Source organism: Episyrphus balteatus, chromosome 3 (genome assembly GCF_945859705.1).
Source record: "Episyrphus balteatus chromosome 3, idEpiBalt1.1, whole genome shotgun sequence".
NCBI classification, from domain to species: Eukaryota; Metazoa; Arthropoda; class Insecta; order Diptera; family Syrphidae; genus Episyrphus; species Episyrphus balteatus.
The window spans coordinates 37644402-37656217 of NC_079136.1; the positions used below are offsets into that span (position 1 = coordinate 37644402).

General features: G+C 31.4%; 2 protein-coding genes across 4 annotated transcripts in view; one reads left to right on the forward strand and one right to left on the reverse strand.

Annotated features, from left to right (window-relative positions):
• LOC129917193 (3-hydroxy-3-methylglutaryl-coenzyme A reductase) overlaps window positions 1-2275 on the forward strand; it is an 81488-nt gene extending 79213 nt beyond the window's left edge. For all 3 annotated transcript variants that reach the window (XM_055997586.1, XM_055997587.1, XM_055997588.1), the window contains 2 exons: window positions 714-1083; window positions 1171-2275. In XM_055997586.1, the coding sequence (XP_055853561.1) occupies window positions 714-1083; window positions 1171-1255 (455 nt within the window). In that variant the 3' untranslated portion in view covers window positions 1256-2275. The remainder of the gene's footprint in view (window positions 1-713; window positions 1084-1170) is intronic.
• A 3213-nt stretch (window positions 2276-5488) lies between these two features.
• LOC129917194 (ran-binding protein 3) lies at window positions 5489-11051 on the reverse strand. The gene is made up of 6 exons (XM_055997589.1): window positions 10914-11051; window positions 10498-10775; window positions 10292-10429; window positions 6423-6674; window positions 6212-6358; window positions 5489-6144 (listed from the first exon to the last, which is right to left on the reverse strand). The coding sequence occupies exons 1-6, from the start codon at window positions 10927-10929 to the stop codon at window positions 5785-5787; spliced, it is 1191 nt and encodes a 396-aa protein (XP_055853564.1). The 5' UTR covers window positions 10930-11051; the 3' UTR covers window positions 5489-5784.
• Window positions 11052-11816: the final 765 nt, after the last annotated feature.

Below are 11816 nucleotides of genomic sequence, written 5' to 3' on the forward strand. Positions count from 1 at the left end.
CTAATTATCTAATGATTATAAAAACAAAAATCATCAAAACACAGTGCCGCTCACTTGAATAGCCCACCCTTTTGTTTTAATATAAGTGGGCATAATTCCAGTCTCTTTATACAATACTATTCAATATTTTACTATTTGGTACATCCCCTTAGGCACACTCTCTGTGAGAGAGTCATTTTCAATAACCTGATAGTTAAATTTTTTAATTTTTGTCAGTCATTTCGAAGGCTAAACACTTAAAGAGATTAAAGCTGAAGCTAACCCCTCCCGTAAAAGCCAACGCTAAGGCGTTTTATGACACGAAGTAAAGCATTTTTTCTCCGATGAGTAAAAATTAGTTTAGAGGGTCCAATGCCTGGTCCTTCTTTCGCAAATTATGAAAGTATATTGAAAAAAATATGCACGTTTAGCATGTTTGATGCATGCCTTGCATTAAATAACGCATGGTAGATTTTAAGTGTATTTCGAACGTCTGGAATCTTTTAGATTCATAGTAGTTAACTAACTATAATCATGTCCTATAGATAAGGGTCCCTTAACTATATCCCCAATGAATACTAAACAAACAGTCATACAACCACCGACCTTCTTCCAAGGGTGAATATTGCGGCAGGGTGAGATTCTAGTACTAAAGGGATTTTGATTTAATCTTGCCACAACAGAAACTACAATCTTGTTCATAAACCATTTTTTTTTTTTTCAATTTATTTTAGGAAACAACGCCCATGCAGCCAATATGGTTACAGCAGTCTTCCTAGCTACCGGTCAAGATCCAGCACAAAATGTCACCTCCAGTAATTGTTCCACCGGTATGGAATGTTGGGGCGAAACAAACGAAGATCTATACATGACATGTACAATGCCATCTCTAGAAGTTGGCACTGTGGGTGGTGGTACTGGTTTACCTGGGCAAAGTGCATGTCTGGAAATGTTGGGTGTACGTGGTGCCAATATGGAGCATCCAGGTGATAATGCAAAAAAATTAGCACAAATTGTATGTGCAACTGTGATGGCTGGTGAAATAAGTCTGATGGCAGCTTTAGTTAACAGCGATCTAGTCAAGAGTCATATGAGGCATAATAGGTAAGATATCTTTATTGAATTTTTATCTATTTTTGTTATTTTATTTATAATCAAATTGTTTTCATTTTTTCTGATCTCCTTCAATAGATCCTCGATTGCAGTGAGTGGCAAAATTACAACAACAAACAATCCATTGAATGTATCAGTGTCGAGTTGCAGTAATATAAGTTAAAATTGCAACAAATTTTATTTTTTTTTATTATTGTTTTCTTAATTTAAGTGTAATAATTATTATTTAATTGTTAATTTAATTTTAATTATGTATGAAAAAGAAAACTAACATTTAATTTAAACGGCCAGAGAACCATATAACTCACAACCCACAAACACGCTCTCCCTGTCCTCATTTTGGAACAACATTTGATGACAAAGAGCATAAAATAAAACACAGTCAAAACGCCAAAGCCTCTGCTACTTATAATCACACCCAGTCATAGGAAGACAACCATAAAAAACTAACAAAAGGCCATTAAACAAAAAAAAAGATAAATGAACACAAAGTCATTCAACTCTGGAAAAAGGATTCATGCTCTCGACGGCGGAAGCGGATACAAAAAACATCATCGCATTGTAAAACCACATAAGACACAACACACAATCTATCCATTGAGGTGCTTTTTTTAGTATAACTTTTCTGTATGCATGTAATTATTGTGTCTTTGCTGTAATAGTTGATGTTATTGTTTAATGCTGCAAAAACCAGAAGAGAGCAAGTTCCTTCGAATAACGAAAAAAGCTCCTGGTCATATCGCACAGAGGAGAAGAAGAATAAAAATAAAATTTAAAAAAAATGAAGGAAAAATCACAAAGTAAAAAAAACAAAAATTATGTACTATATTTTAAGTTCATGGAAGAAGAAAATACATACACACAGTGAAAATACAAATCTTAAGATATATATATATATTTATACATAATTATTAAATTATATAGATTTTTTTATTTAATGTTTATTTTTTTTTTTTGTAATTGTAAAAAATGGAGAAAAGAAAAATTTATTATTTTATTTATCTTATATCTGTACCTTTTTTATCTGACTTGATTCAATGTAATTATATAAAAACAAAAAAATTAATGAAGTACATAATTTAAGTCACAAACAAATCTTCCTACTTCCTGGGAACGTATGCAATTTCAATTGATTAATTGATGAAACAATTTAAATACATAATCGCATTAGGTGATAAGTATAAATACATTTTAATTTTTTTTTTAATTTTGTTAAAAAAAAATTCAAAATTTCAACAAAAATTGTACAGTTTGTAGTTTGTAAAAAAAAAAACAATTAAAAAATGTAAATTTCCAAAATATCTATTTTTGGGAAATAGTAAAAACGTGAAACGAAATAATTATAATAATATTTTAACTTTTAAGTAAACGAGATGATGGTAGAGAATTTAAAATTTAAATTAAATAAAAAAGAAAAAAAGGAAAAATTAATATGAAAAATTATATTACTTAGGAAATTTTACATAATGTACCTAAACATAAAAAAAATAAAAATCAAATTTCGATATTTTTGTTATAAACATACTTTATTTTGTTTTCGAATGGATGTGGTTTATTATGTGGAAAACCAGAAAAGCTTTATTTAATGACACAACAGGGTGTAAAGACTTGGAGGACGTTTTCCTTTCAGACATAAGCAATGTAATTGCTATACCAAGTAAGTACGATCAAATTAGAAACACAATTGAATTATAAATTTGGTAGAAAAAAGGTTACGCATACACCACAGTGTTCCACCAAAAATCTTAAAAACAATTTCTTTCTACATGATGGTTTGATGGATGGATGAGTGATGGTTCATCAAATGATAAATTTATTCTTTCCAAATGACTTTTTATTATATCTGTTAATTTTTCATTTTAGGATCAAATGAGCCGTTATAACCATTCTAAAGAAGTTACTACCACCTTAAAGAAGTTATAATCCTTTTTACCCAATGATGTATATTTTTTTCTGGACACCAAGTAAAATATAAGTGGAAATCTGTTTTAAATAATGATCGATTTTAAACTAGACAGAAACACCCTGTGAATGCATAAAAAGCGATACCTCTAAAATTCAATTGAAATGTTATTAGATTTTATAGCTTAGGCCTAATTTATTCACTCTCCATTAAAAATTAGAAATCTGTGAAAACGCAAACAAATTTTAAAATTTTTCTTTTTAAATGGAGACTATAAATTTAATGGAGTGTCAATAAATTGGGCCTTAAAGGAGAATGTCAAAACAAAACCAGCACTGATTATACAGCTTGAAAGGGATCGTAGATAACAAATAAAGGCTCCAAAGAAAAAACGGCACAAGTCCATTCCAACTCATTCCGAGAAAAATGAATTTTAAAATTTTGTTTTCCATACAACTTAGTACTTAATCGCCTTCAATTTGTTTTCTAAAAGTAAGGATGCGATCAGAAAGTGCTCCGTAAATATTATTATTAGCCGTTTTTCCTCTGGAACCTTCAAATAAGAAATTTTTTCTCATAAACCCATCCCCGGAAGTTGCTATGACGATTCTTATTTTCAAATGCTGCTATCCATCAGGGGGAATAATCTGTAAATTAGAGCTGTGTCAATCGTAATTGATTCGGTTTTTTTGACCCGTTCACCGAAAATTCTGAGTGATTGCAATCACTATAAACCAAATCAATCAATCCTAATATCAATCTCGTTCATAAAATAAGAAAGTACGAAGTAGAAAAGTACGTTTCGTTCATCCAAATCGTTTACAATCAAAAACCACGAAGTGGAAAAGAACGTTTCGTCCATCCAAATCGTTCACAATCAAAAATCATATAAAAAATCTCTCAGAACTCGGATTTCGTTCATTCCATTCATTCTCAATCATCATTTCGATTCCATGCATACAACTGATACAAGTTTATATAAGCAGGTTCAGAGTTTGAATTGAATCGGATTCGATTGGGAATTTCTATCGAATATCTGACCTTGACTTCTTTTTATTTTTGATGTATCTATTTCGACGTTTTGAACTTGGCGGAGCCTTACTAATAATCAAATTTACCATTAAAATTTTCCGAAAATATATTTTCAAAAAAAAAGCGGAGATAATTAGATTTAAAAAAAAAACTCTCATAGAAAATATAAACGAAAAATTGTTTTATATGGTTGCATTGAAATGTTAATATTTCAGGTTATACGCAATTTCTTGTTTCTTTTCTCATTTGTCAGAACGAAATGAGTGAAAAAGAAATGGTTTCCATTAAATGAACGAAGGAACGATTGATAGAAAAGACCGAATCTTTGGTGAAATCAATCTTTGAACGATTCGATCTTTTGAAATGGACGATTTGCCCAGCTCTACTGTAAATATTCACCAATTACCATTCTGATATTCATCGTAAACTGAACTCGGTAATATCGGTAATGTTGTTCGGTATTCCACTATTCACGTGAATGAACTTGTTCCATACATTTGCAATCCGCAAAGAAATTATTGCGGATCTGTCACTTTTGGTTGTAAAAATAAATTCATGATTGTTTAAATTAAGCAAAATGCCACTTCTCATAAATTTTTAAGTATTTTTTAGTACGGAATTTGTTTTTATTTTTTCTATGCAAAAAATACAAAAACAAAATTTTTTCTTTCAATTTACTTCGTCGCCATTTTTTTTTTTTTTTAAGTTGACACGTTCAAGTGAACGTCAACGTATGATAATGCAGTTCACCCGATGGATAGTAAAATGGCAAGGTAGATTTAAAGTGAATCCAATGTGTGAACCGGATCTAAGATTCACGTGAATAGCAGAATAGGGCTGATTGTGTTTTTATGGCAAAACTATTTTCAGGGAAGTCAGATTGTCTTGGTTATGGTTCCATTAGATTCAGCATTCGAAAAAAAGGTACAATAAGATGATGTGCCCTAACCTAAAATTATTTATTAAATGCCGCTTTTTGCTTGTTTTTATGCTAAATGCACATGATGGACAAAGGACACTCAGCCATTATGTGGATCAGAGTGATTCCATAAAATAAATGCTATCTTTTAGTGTACATAATCTAACATTATTCTTATTCTGGGTTGCCAAGCGATATCCTTTCAAGCCATAGGGTTGCCACTCTTCAAAATTTTTTCTTTTTTTTAGTTTTTTCGACGTGTAGCAAAACAATTATACCGAAAAAGAGGTCGTCCAAACTATTGACGTTTTTAATTTTACGTGCAGCAAGTCTATCGTCCAAACGTTATCGTCTAATGATAATCGACCCCCCTAAGGAGTCATTCCACAAAAAACATGCCGTTTTTTAGTTTTAAATCCTGTGCTTGATTTATTTTTAGAATCATCAAGCATATAACACTTCTTAGTTATTCTTGGATACTTACGAACAAAGACCATAAATAAATATTTCTAAACATGAATGCAAAATAAACTACCAAACAATTATTTTTTTCATCAGGTTTTGTTTTTTAATATTTAGGAAGGTTTTTTTTATTTGGAAAATACTTTCCACATTATTTTCTTCATTTTTTTGTTTCACTTATATTATGTCTCACAAACATTTTCAACATAACCTAAAATTCCCTTTTCAATTTCGATTTAATGATTTTGTTTAAATATGTATAATATTTTTCTTTTTTAAAATGGTGAATTACAAATCAAACGATTTAGATATATATTTTTCTTTCTATATTTTGTTTTGTATCATTACATTGCGAGGGTAGACATGCGAGAGTAGATTAATCAGACTCTGCAGCTGCAGCAGCTGTTGCAACTAAGGGCTTTTTGGGACTTGGCTCAGATTCACCATCAGCGTCGGCATGAGCACTCTCGGATGGGGCTGGGACTGCAGCAGCAGCTGCTACTTCACATTTATCGGCAGATCCGTTCTTGCCATCATTGCTGTCATCACAATCGACTGTTGCAATCGGATGCAACAATTTGATCTTTTCAATTCGTTTCACTAACAACTTGTGAAGATTACTTATTTCGGCTGGACGAGCCATTACCAGAAATACTTTGATTTGTCCGTTGTTGTCCATGGCTGTTAGTCGCATAGATTTTTGACTTGGGCGTTCGGCAACCATACCAGCCCACACCTTAAACAAAAATTTGTTTTATGTATAAATATTATGGCAAATAGTTGCAAGTTTATTTTAATCTTACCTTGGTATTAACTAACAAGCGCAAATTGCCTGATGTACGGAACACAACTCTTGAGCATTCTTGAACTTTTGAGTCATTTAATCTAAGACTACCGCGTCCTCTTTCTTCCCAGTTGCTATTAACGAATGCAAACAGCTTGCAACTTATCTAATTTGACAAAAATAAACTAGATAGGAGAAGAATACTCATTTATTTGTGTTAAAATACCTACATCTACAATATTAGCTTCGTCTTCTTCGCCAGTGAAAGTTTCAACTTCTTCAAACTTTCGCTTTTGCGCCCTGCTTTCTTCATACTCGCGTGCCACTTCTGTTAAACTTTTTGCATCTGTACTCTCCTTGGCGGCACCTTCATTCTCTGGCTTTGCAGCTGCTTGTATAACGCTTGAAAAAAGAAGTGGGGAATCTGCTGATGCGGTGGAATTGTCTGATTTGCTGGTTGACGATTCAGCATGGATATTTTCCTGAAACAAACAAAATTAAAGTTTCTTTACTTTCACTTCTAAAAACTTTAAATTTCGTGTGTTCAAAGGGGCTATGATTAGTTCACATGAGTATTTGGGAATACTTCAACATTTTATAGATTTTCGACTACGGTCCTTGGACAATTGGGTCCGAGAACTTAGGTTTTGTCTTAGCTATAAAAAACTGTGGCAAAATCCAGATCTACCAGAGTAACTCTTATATCATACTAAAATAGATACTTGTCAGAGATAAGACGATACGAAAAGATCAAATAATTTTTGCATTCATGTTATGCTTTATTTGCAGGACTAGTTGACACGACAGACGTTGTCCTGTCCCTCCTGGAAACATGATATTGATTTCTTACCTGCAATTTTAATTTTGCCTAAGAATAGTAAAATGTGAAATAATTTTTACCTGAAATAAAGCGTCATTTATAGCTTGTTTCACAAAAGATTAAAAAATTTGGTAAAATTAGATAGAAATAACAACACCTTTTATTTGACACCACAAAATGTATCTCTGTATAACACTCCACGTGTGAATATCTAAAAATCAACGAACATGATTTTCAATTCAGGAATTAACAAAGCCTCAAAGAAAATCATTGTTATGAAAAAGTTTATTTTTGTTGTTCGTCACTTTTCTATTTTCCAATGTTTTAGAGGTGTTATTTTCAACATATAATGTCCTCGGATCATCGTATTGCTTATTCGATAAAGCTTTGCTGTTCCTGCTGTCATACGAAGCATCTTAACAGCTTTTTCCTTTTTAGAGTTTAAGGATGTTTTATTGTATGTGACATTTTAATGTGTAAAGCGACCAAGCACATTAGGGATGCAAATCTAAAACATACCTACTCAAAATATAGTAGGAAATTCTGTACAATATTTCTATTCCTTCTAGCAAGTGCCATTCAATATGCATTTAAAAGACCTTAGGTCTATTATTCGGATTGTCAAGTTAAATGTTTTCAGACTCAGAAATAAAAACATATAATTAATTCATATTCCGTAAACCGAGGTTACTGTAAGTCTGCAGGGATAATTTAGCATTACAGACAAAAAGTGATTGAAGGTTTTGAATGAACACAACAACAACTTGTGGGTGTTACCACCAAGTTCATAGGCTGGAGTTAAAGCTATTTCACGAGGACCAACCCGATCATCAGATCTTTCAGTGGTGCTAAGGCTTTAACTCCAGCCTATTAATTAACGACGATATAAAATCCGGGTCATATCTGTCCTTGATAGGAAGTAGATTATGTTTGAGGTGATGTCAAGAAATATGATGTTTTTTAAGATCAATATTATATTGATTTTTTTAGACTGTTTGTTTATGTTTTTCATAGTCATAAATACAAAATTTAGACAATTAAATTATGTATAGAATGAGACTAATACAAAATACAAATAGTAAGTCAAAGTGCACCTTCTACTAAAATGACTTACAGTCCAATTTATATTTTATAATTTATTTTATGATGTATTTTATATTTTTTGCGATTTTTTTGAGATTTCGTGACTATTTTTTTGGACCCTTCCCGCCAAATAATCGTAAGCGCCAAATAAGATTTCGTGACATTTTAACGTAGGTATATGATTGTATTAATTTTTTCAATATCAAGCACGATGCTCAGGAACACGATCACACCAACATCGCATCCAATAAGTCTAAAAACTAAAAGGTAATAAAGATTTTTCTGTAAACTAAGACATCACGATACTAGTGAGGCAGCTTAGCAACAAAACCGTGCACTTTGTGATAAAAGCATGAATGAATTTATACCATTGGTACTACTCAATATAAGAGTTATTTTGAGATATTGAGCCACCTTGTATTCCATCCAGGAGGGTAGATACAAGAGCTTTTCTGTGTTGCACCCGCATTGTTGCATATCATAGTATAGCTAATGAAACCTTTTTATTAATATAATACATGATTTCGATGTAATTTTTAACGCCCGATCGAATAAAACTAATACCAATCTGCCTGGACCGCCATGATAAAAGTTATTGCGCTCTTTATAAATAGTCTTCTACTTAAAGAATAAGAGCCCAAAATATTATCAAGTACTCCTTGAAAATAAGTGGTAGGCTGATGAAATTTTGTATGCACGTTTAATATACCATAGAAAAAAATAATAAAATATGCTCATACAAATATTTTGGGTTAAAGGGTGTTTTTTTTTTAGTGAGAAAGAACACTTTCGAAATGGTACCATTGCACCACATGGAAATTTTTTGCATTTTTTTGAACCGCATATATATTTTATACATCGTATGAGAATCAAAGATAATCAAAAATTGAATTACTTTTACCATGGAATATTGAATTTTCATGCAAAACTTAAATTGCTTGCTTTTATTTTTTATTAAATTTTCATACAAACTAATGTTTTGAAGGAGTAAGGTACAAAAGTAAAAGTATGAAAAATAATTGTGCAGTTTGTGATAAAAGGATCAAATTAATAGGATTGTTAGTACAATATGTAACCCTCATTTTAAGATATTGGGCCACTTAATATTTCAACTATACGCCCTAAAATTAAAAATTTTAATTGCTTCATTTGTGTTAAATAGATTCCCTTGGGCAACTCCCTGGTATTTCAAGTTACATTCAGAAAAATTTCCAATAAATAAATAGATTTTTTTTTGTCAATTTTAATATAAATTGAATCGAAAATATTGTCCATGAAAAATAGCATAACTATTACTTTCATAATTAGGTAAAAGATTTTTTTTATTATTTTAAGCATTTGTTAAGAAAAAAATAAGTCTGTTGGTAGAGTTGTTAGAGTCCGACAGTATGAAGATTTTCTGTGAAATTAAGAATCTTGATTTATTTTTAATGAAGATTCCATAAATACAAAATTACAAGCTTTTAAAATTAGTGACAACAAAACCAAACATTTGTTTTTCGAGGAAAAATTTTAAATAATTAGGTAACTCACGTTACCTTCATTTGATAACTCATGTTAACCTGCGATTTATTATTGCATAGAGTAATTTTAAAATCGAATATTGTGAAACGAAGCTTGCTTAAATATTATTTTATTTTAGCAATCAGAAGGGAATATTTTCATCGTTACTATTAGATTAATCTTGTTTTCTCTGGGGGGGATTTTTCCGGTCCATTCATGTGAAGTTCTTCTGTAGCTGGCAAGCTTATGATTTAAAAATGCTTTTAGATTAATTATACTACCTGAATTTAATTTCTAGTCTTGCAATTTGCACAGAGTTTTCTGTTTTCTGAAATTGTTTTTTTGTTTTGTTTTTGAACTAAAATGAAGGAAAAAGTTCAGTAGCATAATTTTAACTAAATTGAACCACCACTAAAATTAACTAAATTGCCCAACTATACTGTTCGTTCCATTAAAAATCGGTAGTCAAGTATTCATGAGTATCACACTATACTTGCAAGGAAGCGCATCTGGAAATTATATTAGTACCTATGATAAATAAGGTGGCTAAGATTCCACATGGGAAATATTTGCTGTTATTAAGATGCAGTGGAAAGGAAAACCTTGTAGTTAAAAGTTATAAATGCAAATATGTATAATGTATGTACAAATGTACTTTTTGAGTGTTTAGAAATTGTTCTTAAGATAACTTACCCCGGTGACACGCTCATGTACATTTTGTCCGAATACAAATCCCGATCGTTCGACCCTAGGCATTGAGCTTTTTGCAGCAGCAAACAAGCTTGCGCGCTCGAAGCCATTTTTGGCTAACAAATTTAATGGATCTGGTCGCTAAAAAAATTATAGAATCCCAAATTACAACCAATTTTTTTTGAAAATTATTAAATTTGTAAACTTACATCATCTTTTTCATCATCATCACTCTCATCTCGTTTATTATTTTCAGACGAAGCACCGGCTTCCTGTCCATCATCATCATCATCTTTGGACTCTCTTAAAAATGGATTCAATGACTCGCTATCATTTTCACCATCTTTAGCTTTTCCATCTGAATTATTTGATGAATTCAACGATGACCCTAGAACAGATGGACGCAACACACCAGCGCGAATGGGATTATTAAGTCTCGATGCTTGCAGGATGGAATCAGTCCGACTGTTCGAATCATTGGAGTTATCTGGAAAAAAAAGCAAACAACACACACTCGTTGAAATTGTATTTGTGATTGTGAAAAGCAATCCCGCAAAAGTTGCGGCTCAAGGAATATGGAAATTATGAAGAATTTATAAAAGCACGTTTTTTGGATAATACTGACCATTATTTTCGGACATTTTTATGCTATTTTCGAGTACAAAACAAAAGTTTGTTTTAATACAATTTCCTTAAATTAAAAATTAATAAAAGTGACAAGCAAGCGAAGGTTAGCGTATGCAGAATTGTCAAAATGTAGATGTACAAATAGAAAAGCGATTAGCCGCTAGCCGGCGGTGCAGTGGTTTTTTGCTTTTGCATGCGTGCTTGTAGCGTGGGAAATACAGTGGGGATAGAAAAATAAATAACGTTATGGTACGCTTACACTTCTGTTATAAATTTGAACAAAAAATTTAAGTTTTCAACTTTTATGTCCTTTTCCAAAATTATAGAAGCGAATCACTCCTTTTTCGCTGAATTTTGAAATTTTTTCACGACTAATTTTACAGTGATTTTTGAGTGATTTAACGCTTGCTTTAAATGTGTTTGTGACACAAAATAATAAATAAAATAATTTGGCATATTCGCCCAAATAAAACAATCTTTTATATTTAGTTTTATTGATTTTTTTGTCAATACTTTATTTTTTCTTGTATAAATAAATACAATTTTCTTCAAAAGATACAAAATTTATTTTTTTTTTTGTATTAAATGAACGAAACGGAACAGGAGCTCATCGAATTTAGCGGAAACTATAGAGCCTCCTACAAAATTTTCACGGTTGGAGTCACGCAATAAGCTCTCTCTTCGGCTTAATACAAAATTTCGTTAACTAAATCCTGAACGGAAAATTTCGTTTTGCTTTTCGTTTTTCAGTACGCAGCTCTAGCGAAAAATTGGAGAGTTTTCACTCATTTTGTCACTTACTTTTTACTGTCCTGTGCATTTTTCTTGACTCCAAGAGCAGTGGTGACGGTTTTTTCACTTTTAATTTATTTATTTCTTGCTTTAAAAATTACTTTCTGTT

Excerpts from the sequence above, each read along its gene's own strand:
- LOC129917194 (XM_055997589.1), bottom strand. Across the intron at positions 10,430-10,497 it reads ATGATGATGAAAAAGATGAT|CGACCAGATCCATTAAATTT; the intron begins GTAAGTTTACAA and ends TAATTTTTTTAG. Across the intron at positions 6,675-10,291 it reads TACATGAGCGTGTCACCGGG|GAAAATATCCATGCTGAATC; the intron begins GTAAGTTATCTT and ends TGTTTGTTTCAG.